The sequence below is a fragment of the Netta rufina genome (genome assembly GCF_964035555.1).
Source record: "Netta rufina genome assembly, chromosome: 29".
Classification (NCBI taxonomy): Eukaryota; Metazoa; Chordata; class Aves; order Anseriformes; family Anatidae; genus Netta; species Netta rufina.
Genome location: NC_140153.1, coordinates 2,050,963 through 2,062,691, shown reverse-complemented (window position 1 = coordinate 2,062,691; position 11,729 = coordinate 2,050,963). Strand labels below are relative to the sequence as shown.

General features: G+C 63.3%; 1 protein-coding gene and 1 long non-coding RNA gene across 2 annotated transcripts; one reads left to right on the top strand and one right to left on the bottom strand.

Moving 5' to 3' along the window:
• Positions 1-316: 316 nt before the first annotated feature.
• LOC311219822 lies at positions 317-1,682 on the top strand. Its single transcript, XR_014619197.1, has 3 exons — positions 317-434; positions 1,065-1,262; positions 1,405-1,682. It is a non-coding gene; the product is annotated as an uncharacterized lncRNA (long non-coding RNA).
• A 4,446-nt stretch (positions 1,683-6,128) lies between these two features.
• On the bottom strand, positions 6,129-11,322 carry VANGL2 (VANGL planar cell polarity protein 2; the record flags this gene model as incomplete). The annotated part of the gene is made up of 7 exons (XM_084302982.1): positions 6,129-6,389; positions 6,707-6,938; positions 7,406-7,541; positions 7,865-8,001; positions 8,414-9,021; positions 11,045-11,165; positions 11,252-11,322. The coding sequence occupies 7 exons, from the start codon at positions 11,320-11,322 to the stop codon at positions 6,129-6,131; spliced, it is 1,566 nt and encodes a 521-aa protein (XP_084159108.1).
• Positions 11,323-11,729: the final 407 nt, after the last annotated feature.

Here is an 11,729-nt window from a genome sequence, read left to right as displayed (position 1 = left end):
TCCGTTAAAAAATAAAAAACCTCAGTGGGCCACACGCTTTGCCAAGGGATTTGCCCCTGTGGCAGCCCACCAGGGCAACGTCCAGGGCTCGAAGCAGCACTGGTGACACCAGCAAGGGGCCCAAAGGGAGCTGGGGCAGTGCTGGAGCATCGCCACCTCCTTCGCCCATGCTGGTGATGGCTGGGGCGCCGTCCCTTACCCCATCGCAGCCCCGGCGGTGCCCCCCGGGATGCTTTCTGCCCATTAATCATCGTTTTATGTCGGCAGCACCTTTGTGCTCACAGGAAGCCGTTGGCTGGGCAGAAAGGGGAAGGAAGGCATTGCAAATTCGGCTGCGAGGAGCCGCGGTGGAGGGCTCGGAGGGGCAGAGGGGATGGAGGCGAGCGGAGCCGGCTGGAGGTGGCTCTGCGTCGCCGTGCTTGGTGCTGGGGCTGGTGAGTGGGGCTGGGGGGGCGACACGGGGCCTTGGGGTGCCCCCACCTGCAGGGCTGGGAGGGAAGAAAGAAGAAGAGGAAGAGGAAGAGGGGGCGGCGTGAAGGCCGGGGGTGCAAGGCCGCGATGGCTGCCCAGGGCACTGCAGCCCCTGCATCAGGTCAGGGTGCTGGCCCTGATATTTTATGGGGAGTGTGGCTCCGGCCTCCTGCTTTATGGCTTGGCTTGCACACAGGGGGAGGCTTTGGGCACCCCGAGCTCCCCCAGCACCCAGGGCTCTGCTGTGAACCCCAACCTCACCGCGCTGCTGGCTCTGAGCATCAATCCCAGCTCTGTACCAGCACCGCAGCCGGGATGCTCGCTGCCCACCCGGCCCCTTGCCTGGCCCTGGCACCAGTTGGGTGTCCCCGAGCCGTGGCCCCGTTGCGCCGCCATGGCACAGCCACCACGCTGGCACCGCTGGTGAGCTGCTCAGGATCAGGGTCCCGGTGGGGCTTGTGCAGCCCCGATGCCACGTGCTGCTTGGTGTGAGGTTTCAGTGTCCTACCTCGAGTTCCTAATATTTGGATGTGCGGGGTTGGTGTCGCTGGGGCTGCTCGGCCCTAGCGTCAATTAACGAGCCTTGCGCCCAGCACTCACCCTCAAAGGAGAAGAGCTGTGGGACCAGAACGTCATCCGGCACGATGACAACCCAGAGGCTACGGGAGACCCCACCAGGGATGTGGATGGGATGAAGACGTGGCCTGTGGCCTCTCCAACCCCCACTTCGACCAGGGACCCCCCCAACATCACCGCGCCGACGCAAGCAGGCAGCCTGGGGAACCAAACCCGTGAGTGCCATGGGGCAAGGATGAGATGTGGCTCGGGGCTGTGCCACCAAATGCCACCACCCTGGAGGGTCCTGCAGCCCCCCCAGTGCCCCTGACCCCCTTTTGCTGGCAGCAAGCCCCCATCTCCAGTCTCTCCCCATAGGAAATGGGTCGGGAGTTCCCGTCAAGTACTGGTCCCCTGTCATCTTTGTGCTCCTTGCTCTGCTCGTGCTCTTCTTCACCTACCGGAGGACCAAGGGTGAAGGTGAGCTCCTCGCCAGGGCACCCGTGGTTGGGGCAGCCCCGCGATGGGTTCAGCAGCAAAGGGTGGTGGCAAACCCTCCCAGCCTCAGAGCACCACGAAAAGCAGCAAAATGCCACCCATGCTGGCATGGCTCGACGAGGCTTCGTGCCGGAGGAGGCTTCTTCTGTTCAGTTTTGCACCTTTTGGGCCACGAAGCTTCGTCCTCTCTCTGTTTTGGCACAAACCTGAGCTCGTGGCCTCGCCAAGCAAAACCCAAACCTGCTCACTCCTCATCCCAGCGGGACCTCGCTGTGTTTTTGTTGTTGTTGTTTTATTAATGGCTTTTCAACCTCTCTAATGTCATGCGTGTGTCTGCCCTGCCCCGCAGGGACGCGGGAGCCAACCACCTCCATCAGCGACTTCTCAGGTGAGCCGCGAGCGGGTTCCTCGTTAGGGCAACGCTCGTTAGCGCAGCCTCTGCCCGCTCCTAGTGCCTTGACTCGGCCCCGTGTGTTGCGTTGCAGATGCGCTTGTCCAAGAGCACGACACCGCCCTGATCATCCCCGCTGCCCAGGTGAGCTGGGCACGTGGGGGCTGCTCCAGCACTTCCCCCCCATTCCTGTGCCTCAGTTTCCCCACCTGCTGCAGCCGTGGTGAGGATGCTCAGCACCTCCTTGTGCTGCTGCTCCTCTCTAGCAGGAGGACAGGAAAGGGGCAGGGAACCCCCACGCCCAGGAGCTGACTGAGACCACCTTCTGCCAGCCGGACCCCCCCCCAGGACAGCCGCTGCCTTCCCAGGTATTCCCCCCCCCCCCTCTCCTGGCAGCTGCCAGCCCAGGGCACAATTCTGGGCACGGTGTGCACCCAAAGCGCTATGTGGGGAGGTTTTTAGGATGCTCCTGATGTGCCCTGGACCCCCAGGGAGGGTTTGTGACCCCCAGGGAGGGTGTGTGGCCCCCTCATCTCCTCCTTTTGCCTCTCCCTGACCTCAGCAGCCAGCTGTCCCTGCGGCCACCAGCAATCCCTGCTGCTCCGGGGAGCCTGGTGCCGACTGAGGGCCAGCCGGGGGAGCCAGCAGCTTTTGGACAACCTGATGGAGCACGAGGCCACCCCAGGAGGACAAATTCTGACCAGACACCCAGCGGGGGGACACGTGGATGCTGGGGGACGTGAACATCATGCACCACCTCGCTCCGAGGGATGCTCCGGCACGTCGCCAAAACCCAGTGGGATGGGGACCTGCGTGGGACGGGGCTGGGCCCCCAAGGACAGGGCTTGTGGGGCTGGGGGCACGGCCGAGCCAATAAAGCCGGGTTTCACCCCAGAAATCCTGGATTTTCTGCACCCCACGCAGACGAGCTGTCAGTTTTTCCTGGCCCTAGGAAGGAGCGGAGGCGGCCGCGGGCCCACGCGGAGGGAAAAAGGGGGGGGGCTGTGGGGGCAGGAGGTTTTTTGGCTGATTAATTAGTCACAGGAAAGGGTGGTGGTGGGGGAAACCACGCAGCTACCGTGCCGGCAGCTCATTTGCTGAGCGTTGAAGTCATCACGGGGCAAAGGCGGGGTGAGAGAAAAGGGAAGGTGGCGAGGGCTGGAAATAACCATGGGGGCACCCTGTGGGTGGCAGCCCGGGAAGGGCAGAGAAGCAAAAAAATCCATCACAGGGAAGCGAGCAGCTCTCGATGCGTGCAGCTGGATGGATGCTGTCCCCATGGCCGGTGACACCGTGACATCCCCGGGTCCCTGGGTTAAGCTGGTCCCTGCCTTGGCGTCTCCTTTTTCTGCTCCCTCCGGTGCCAGCGCACAGCCCCACGTAAGGTGCAGGGAGGGAGGTGGGCAGGTGATGCTCGGGGAGGCTGATAGTGGGGGAAAAAAGGTGCTAAAGCCAAAGGAAACACTGACGCCCGGTGCTGGTGAATCAGCGGGGGGCCAGGGAGGGTGTTTTGGGGGCGCAGGTGCCAGCACATCCGCTGCCTCTGTGCTCAGGGCGCGCATCCTGCGAGGGGGGCGAGGTGGGGGCTGCGCCCCGAAGGGTTTGGGAGTTTCTCCAGTTGCACCCCAGGGCCTTCATTGTGCAAACCCCGAGTCCCCATCCCCGTTAGCTCCAAATCCTTGGCCCCATAAGCCCCAGGCATGTGGCTCTATGAACCCCAAACCTGTGTCACCCCAAAAACCCTAAGACTGTGATTCCATAAACCCCAAACTGCTGGCCACATAAACCCCAAATCCTTGGTTCCACAATCCCCGAATCTTTGGTCCCATAAATTCCCCGTCCTTAGCCCCATAAAACCCAAACCCTCGGCTCCAGAAACCCCAAAACAAGGGCTCCATAACCCCCCAAATCTTTCCTCCGTTAACCCCAAACCAGGGGTTCCATAATGCCCCCAAATCTTTCCTCAAACCCTTGGCTCCAGAAAACCCCAAACCCTTGGCTCCAGAAAACCCCTAAAACCCCAAACCCTTGGCTCCGTTAACCCCAAACCTTGGCCCCCCAAACCCCAAACCTTGGCCCCAAGAGTCCCGAGCATCCTCCTAGGGCAGGGACCAGTTTCCCCGAGCGCTCTCTGGAGGCCGCCTCCTGCTGCTGCAGGGCACGGATCCGGATCCAGCCCCAACCCCACACCGAGCAGGGTTTGGAGTGGGTTTGGGGGGGAAGATAAAGCCAAAAAAAAAAAATAAAATATGTCCAACGGGTTTATTTTATTAAAAAAAAAAAAATTAGATCCTCTATGAAAAAAAAAAAAAGACAAAAAACCAACTTCCTAACACTGCCATAATGCTTCGATCCACTGCAAACTGTAAAAACAAGCTTTTTATATATTAAAAAACAATTTTACATTTTACAATTTTCTACACGCATGCACAAGGGCTTGGCTCTGCGGAAAAAAAAAAAAAGAAAAAGAACGAAAAAAGGTGAATTCTTCTTAAACTCCAAGTGGAAAATCCCGCCCCCCCCCCCAAGGCCTACAACATCCACTCTCACTCACTGAAGTCTTTTTGCAGTAAAACACCCCCAAACCGGGCTCCCGGCGGCACCAGCCCCCCCCGAGGGGCTCCAGCACCCGGGGGGGCTCCGGCGCGGCGGTGCTGGTGTAAACGGGACTGGAAGCTGGCGTGGGACGGACGCTGGCACGGCGGGGACCTGGCGGGGCCATAAAAACACAGAAACTCCAGAAAAATGGAGATTTCCTAGGAATTCGGAAAGGCGGTGCCCCCCACCCCCTGCCGCCGCGTCCCCCCACAAGCTTGTGCTGGGCGAGCCCTTGAAATCCACTGGGGAGCCTCTCTCCGGTACTGGTATTTACTGGGGAAGCCCCCAGCCCCCCTGGGGTGGGACGTGTGCGTCACAGCGAGGGAATTTGGCAGGTCTCGCCACCGAGCGAGCCCAAATGGCTCGGGGTGCCGCGGTCACCCCCGTGAGCCTCCCCCAGCACAAAAGCCAGATGAAAAAAATAAAATAAAATAAAAACAACAGAAAAAAAACAACCACATGAGGTATTTGCAACCTTAACAAAACCAAGGGAAGGCAAAAGCTTCTGTGGGCACGGGGGCCCTGCAGGCGCTCGGTGCCCCACGGCGATGGTGGCGTGGGTCTGAGCGCTGCGGGGTCCCCTCGCTCAGCCCCCCCGGGGGCCACCACGTCCCCATCTCCACCGCAGGATGCAGATTTTGGACCTTGGTGACCCAAGACCCTTTGCAAAGAAGCCACCCGGGGCCAGCAGCGGAGCCCGAGGGGTGCTTAGGGCCGTTCTGCAGCAAACCAAAGGGTGCTGTGCCCCCCAAATCCCGCAACCCCTCACCCTCACCGGCCAGCCCGGTGCCACGGACAAGGCTGGGATGATTTTTGCCCCACTCCAGCACGATTTGGGCTCTTGCCACGCTGCAGAAATGGTGCAAAGCCCCCCCCGTGCTCGGAGCTGGCAGGGTGGGTTGCAGGGACGCTGATCTCCTCGGGGGCACACGCACCGCCGCCGAAAAGCCGCTTTTTGCCTTAAAACCCCAACTTTCTCTTGCTTTTGTTAAGAGGCGAGCGTGGAAAACGGTGGGGAGGCGAGGACCTGCCCGCGGCAGCATCGCCGCTTCGGGTCCTTCCCCGGCGGCCGGGGAGGGGTTCATAGCAGCCACAGATCGCAGAGGTGTTTGCAAAATACTCCAAAAGTCTCGATTCTTTAAAAACCAGCCCCGGACGCCGGGCGGTGCTTTAAGGCCAGAGGCAGGACAGTCGCCAGGTAGAAAACGGGAAAGCGCGGGGCGGGGGGGGGGGTCCGCCAGACCCGGCCGCGCTGCAAAGACGCTGGTGAAGGAAATTCAACGGAGGGTTAGCCCTTGAGTTATGGCACCGAGGGACGCCGTCGCCTTCCCGGCCGCGACACCATCCTGCGCTGGATGCGCCTCCTGGGGGATTGCTACAAGGACCTGGGTTTCGGGGAGCGCGGGGACGAGGAGGAAGGGGCTCGGCTCGCCCGACGGGGACCCGAGCCGGAGGGCGAGCGGTGGCCACAGGTTGGTGGCGGGGCCAGGCGCGGGCACTGCTTCCAGGTGCCTGCCGCAGTCCTGCCCTCCGGCCGCGGCCTCGCTGAGCCTCGGCAGAGGCGGGGAGGACGAGGCGGGGTGGCCCCCCCGGCCCCTCTCCACCCCTCGTCAGCTCACACGGAGGTCTCCGACTGCAGCCTCATGACGAACTTGTGCGACTTGGGGTCCACGAACTCCTCCGAGAGCTTGAAGAACGGGATCTTCTTGGTGCTCACCACCAGGCTGAAGTCCTGGCGCTTCAGCACGAAGACCACCCCGTCCTTCAGGCCGTTCGTCACCGGCTCCTCGCTGACCAGCGTCCACTGCTTGGCCAGCCAGCGGTCCTTGTGGTACTGGATGGTGGGCCCGGCGCTCAGGTACCGCTCCAGGAACGCCTGCAGGAAGGAACGGACGTGTGAACCTCTGCCTTTTTTTATTATTTTTTAATATATATATTTTTTTTCAGCTTCAAGCTGCTTGGCAGGTCCTGCAGGAAAAGCATCCCAGCACAGCAGGTCCAGCAGCTGGGAACCTGCCCCCATCCATCGCCGCCTGGCACGCCCGCTTCTCCGGCTGCGCCACACCACAAAAAGCCTCCCCCCCTACCCCTCGTCCTGCCGGGGGGTGCTCTCACGCCGTGGGCAAAACCCTCCCCGAGCCAAGGTGGGGAAACCCTGGTGGCTGGGTCCCGTCCCGTTGCGCCCCCGCGCACCTTGGGCGTCATGTCGTGGGTGATGCAGAACTCGAGGTGCTGCAGGATGCTCTCCATGGTGTGGTAGGGCTGCTGCTTGGTGGTGCGCAGGTATTTCTGCATGGCCCGGGCCATGGAGGCGAAAATGGCCTGGGCTGCCTCCCGCGGGTCCATGATCTCCCGCGGGTTCTTCTGGTCCTCCTCCTGCAGCCGCTTGATGTGGGTGAAGGCCTCTTCCACCGCCACCACGAGCCTGCCGGGAGAAAAAACCTGTGGGGCTTCCTCCTCGGAGCTCTTCGAAAGCTTCTGGACGTGGTGCTCAACCCCCCTGCTCTGGGCGGCCCCGATGGGGCACAGCTTGGACCCGAGGGACCCCGCGGTGCCTCCAGCTGCAGCCACTCGGGGTCTCCGTGAAGACCACAGCCCACGGGTGCAGCAGGGCAGTCGGGGCAGCAGAGCCCAGTCCTGAGGTCCCCAGGAGCCCTGGGGGTCGAGGGAGCCACTCGCCACCCCCCTGCCCCACAGCTCCACCCCGTGCCCCGTATCCCAAAAGCAATTTTGCGGGGACACCACCCAGCACCCTGCGACGTGCTGCTCCAAAAGCAGCTCCAGCTCTTGGAGGTGGCCCCGGGGCTGCTCCCTCCCTCCTGGCACCCCAGGGGGGTCCTGGGATGGTTCCTGGGGGTCCCCAGGGCCCTGTCCCCGCTGATGGCCCCGTACCTGGCGCGGCGTTTCCGCACCCTGCGCTCGTGCTCTGCCTCCTCGTAGTAGTACTCGTTATGGCTGTTGTCGCGCCTGCGGGCAGCCGCGGCGATGACGGCCCGGGACTGCCCCGTGGAGTTATTCGTGCTGTTTTCTGCAGGGAAAGGGGCAAGCTCAGAACTGGGGGAGCGGACACCCAGGGTCCCCCCCCCGCCCTCCTCACACCTCCCAGCGCCGCTGGCACAGCCCCGTCCCGCGGCCGCGCTCGACTTGCTGCTGCTTGCAGCAGGGCGTTACTGGTGTGGGCTGGGAACCGGCACCCGACTCGCCCGCGCCGGCCGGGACAAACGCACGCAAATCCAGAGGGACCGGCTCGGCGCCCGGAGCCCGGCCTGGGAAGCTGCCTTCGGAGGGGAAAACACCGGGATGGGAGGAGGGAGAACGAGAGGAGAAGCCAAGGGAACGGGGGGAGCTCACCCTCGCCAAGGGAATAGACTTTAAACCCGGACATTTTCTTGGACAGGACGGATTTTGGCAGGTTGAGGAGGGCAGGATTGTAGACTGGGAAATCGTGGTAATAGTTCTCCAGGATCCAGACGGCCGCTCGCTGGATGCTGCAGGGGCACGGGGGCACAAAAAGCAGGTTAGCATCCATCGGGGGCACGCACACAGCCGGGACAGGACGGGGAGGGAGCACGGGGGTCTCGCTGTGGGCACACGCACGGCTCCTCCGGTGCCGGGATGCAGCGGGACGCAGCGTGTGCACACCCGGGTGCAAATGCACAAGCACGAATACACACGCACAAATGCAGATGCACACACAGAAACATAAAAACGTGTGTGTGCACATAAACACCCGCATGCAGACACACACGCGTGCAAACACACAAAACACACACGGGAACGCACAAGCACCACGACTGCACCGCGGTCCTGCAAGCACCGGAGCCCGCACCGACACTGGAGCTCACCCAGACCCGCAGGAGTCCCCCCCAGCCCATCCCTGTCCCTGCCGCCCCTCTTTACCTGAGGTGCCCGACGTTGTAGAAGCGGCTGGCCCCGTCGGTGGAGCGCACGGCCTTGAGCGTGAACTGGGGCTGGAGCTGGCGCAGCTCCAGCAGCACCACGGCCAGGTAGTGCACGAAGAGCAGCGCGTCCACCAGCGAGACGGCGTACTGCACGATGCCCTGGTAGTTGCGGTCCCGCGAGTCCAGGATGCGCACGCCGTAGAAGAGCCAGTAGGAGACGACGAGGAGGAAGACGAGCACCATGAGCAACGCCCGGAAGACGAAGATGCGCGGGAAGAAAGCCTTGGGGCGGCGGAAGAAGAGCGCCCAGCTGCCCAGCAGGAGGATGAGGAGTTTGAAGGCCACCGAGATGAAGAGCCCCTCGCAGGGCGTCCCGCAGGGCTCCAGCTCCTCCCGCCACAGCAGCTGGGGCAGGAGCATGAAGGCGAGGGGCGTGAGGAAGGCGAGCAGCGCCAGCGCCCCGGCCAGCGCGACGCCCAGGTGCCGGGAGCAGTCCAGGTGGGCGCTGTCCTCCATGTCCTTGGTGATGCGCGTAATGTCATCGTGCGAGATGCTGTGCTCCGACGTCCCCGTCACCACCGTGGTGGTCTCGCCCCAGTTGTCATCCTGGGGAAGGGGAGAGGGTCACGTGGAGGAGGGCCCTGCCACCCCGAGATCCCAACCCAACCCGGTATCCCCCTCCGGCCCCCAAACCTCCAAGCCCGGCGTGCTGACCGGTGCCATCACCCCCATTTAGCAGCCGGGGTTGGGGGGGGGGGACGGCGAATCGGCCGGGACCCTCCAGGAAATCCCCGTCGGAGGCTCTGCGCCGCGCTCCACCTCTCCGCCCTGCCGCGCACGACGCGGGCGAGAGCGGCTTTGCAAGTGGAAGGCATCCTGTTTCCAGGCAAATCCCCTCATTAGCGGGGCCAGAGCCAACATGCCCGGCCGCCGTCCCAACACACCCTCGCTGCCGCCTCCTCCGCGCCGGCTGCCGCTGCCTGCTCCAGCGCCGGGGCAGGGCGAGATCGACGGCGATCGGGGCTCGTGGCCGCGTGCCGGCTCGCCAGCAGTCCCTTTTTGGGTACGCATCTCTGCCAGGGGGATGGGGCAGTTTCTTAAAGCTTAGTCTGCTTTTTTTTTTTTTTTTTGGCTTTTTTTTGCTGTTTTGTGTTTGTTTGTTTTCTGTTCTCAGACGTACTCCCTGCTTGTAAAACCTCTCCATGCAACCTCCAGCTTCACCAGCACAATCCCAGGCAGGCGCCAGACCCCAGCAGCTCCCCAGCAGCCAGCGCAGCCTGTCCCATATAAAAACAGGACCGGGAGCAGACACAATCCCAGAGCGTGGCCGATCTGGCCCCATCCATTTCTTTTTTTCACCAAAGCCATGCAGGTGTGGAAGTGAGATGTCCCTTTTTGATCCCTTCCCAGTTAAAACGTAGTTTCAGCAAAGGGAGGCGGCGTCACCAGCATTGTTCCTCCACACTCAGGGTCTGTCCGTCCGTCTGTCCATCCTCGTGTCCTGCTCCACAGCACCTCGGCGTTCCTGAAGCCGGGGGTTTCCTTGTACGTGACAAAGCTGGGATTTTTCCTCCCGGAATTTCTGCAGGCTGGCGACTTCATCCCAAACCAGAGCAGAGAAATAACCCCCGAGCTGGGGGCTTGCTGGAGGCAGGGGGAGCGGAGAGGTGCTGGCCGCCCCCGCAGGACCGGTCCGTATTTCCAGGCCGTCTTTCAAGTGCTTTGCTTGGACACTGCAGGAGCGCGCGGGCGGCCTCGAGTGGCTCAGGCAGCACCGGCGGCACCGGCTCCGTACTGGGGGAAGATGAAAGAGCTGGAGGTGCCCGTGTAGGTGGCTGGGAGATGATTAAAGCCAGGGTCTGTGCTCTGCGGTGGCTGGAGGAACTGGCGCCCAGCCTGGTCCCCGTCGTCGCTGCAGTGCCCTGTCCAGAGCATCTCTCATCCCAGAGGGGGATTTTGCTGAAATTTGGGCTCCAGGAACCCTCCCGGGGGCTGCAGGTCCTGCACCAGCAGCAGAGAGCTCGACCGGCTGCACAAACCCGCTCATCCGTTTGATCCTCCCAGGGACGGGGCTGGGGTTATTAAACCTTGGCAGGGCCGAGCCGGCGTCGCCCCGCAGGCGCCGAGCAAGGAGCAGGAGTGGATCTGGAGGGAGCAGATCCCGAGGGAGCTGATCCCAAAGGCGGTTTTCCACCCTGGGCAGCGGGCAGGGAGCTGCGGGCACCCCGCGCCCACCCCAGCTGCATGCCCACACCACGACAGCCCCGTCCCCTTCCCCGTCCCCTTTCGTCTGGCCCCCCCGCCCTCGCCGCGGGCACACAGAGGCAGCGCCCCGAGGTGCTGTCAGCCTGCCCAGGGCCAGCCCGACCGGCTCCACTGCTCCCCGGGGGCGGGCAAGGCACGCCGGGACCCCCCCGCAGCTCCCACCCTCAGCAGCGCCCTCCGGGGCTCTTGGAGTCGTCCCCTTCCTCAATTCCCAGCCCCGACGTGGGCTGGGTCCGCGTCACCGAGGTTGGCTCTGTTTTGGGGCTGTTCTAAGTGCAGGGCCGGCTCCTGCCCCTTTCCAGAGCAGGGATGGAGGCGATGTAAAGCCCGGCAGCCCCCACGGCAGCCCCCTGCCCATCCTCACCCTCTCGTCCCCCCGCGTCGACTCGTTGTCCAGCAAGGGCTCGCCCGGCGCTTGGATGGTCACCGACTTGTCCCCGCGGCTCCCGTCCCGGCTCTTGGAGCGGTGCCGGTCCCGCCGGTCCCTGGAGAGGGGCAGAGAGGGGAGCAGGGTGGGTGCGCGCCCACGCTGGGGACAGGGGACCCCCGGGGACACGCCAGCTCCTCTCACCTGTGCTTGCGGGAGCTGCGGGAGTGCCCGGATTTGTAGGAGTAGCCCGAGTACTGCGACTCATTGTCCATGGTGTCGGCGCGCCGGGGCTTGTGCCGCTCCACGCCGAGGGGCTTGGGTCTCCCCGGCCCCGGGATGGCCGCCAAGGCCTCCTTCAGAGGGGGCTTCTTCAGGCCGAGGGGCACCTTCAGGAAGTCGACCGTCACCTTGAGGGACTCTATTTTGAACACTGGGCTGGGCTCGGCTCAGGAGAAATCGGTGCGCCCACCTGCGGAGGGGACGGGGAAGGGTCGGTGGCACCGTCGCGGCCCCCGGAGCCGTGCCCAGGGACCCCAGGGTGCCCCCACTGCCACCACCAAGACGCCACCACCACCCGCCCCGTCCCTGTGGATCCAGGTTTAAAGCAGGAAAGGATGAAGGAATTTGGGTCATTTTGGGACATTTTCTATTTTAAACCCCAGCTGGGTGCGGGACCACC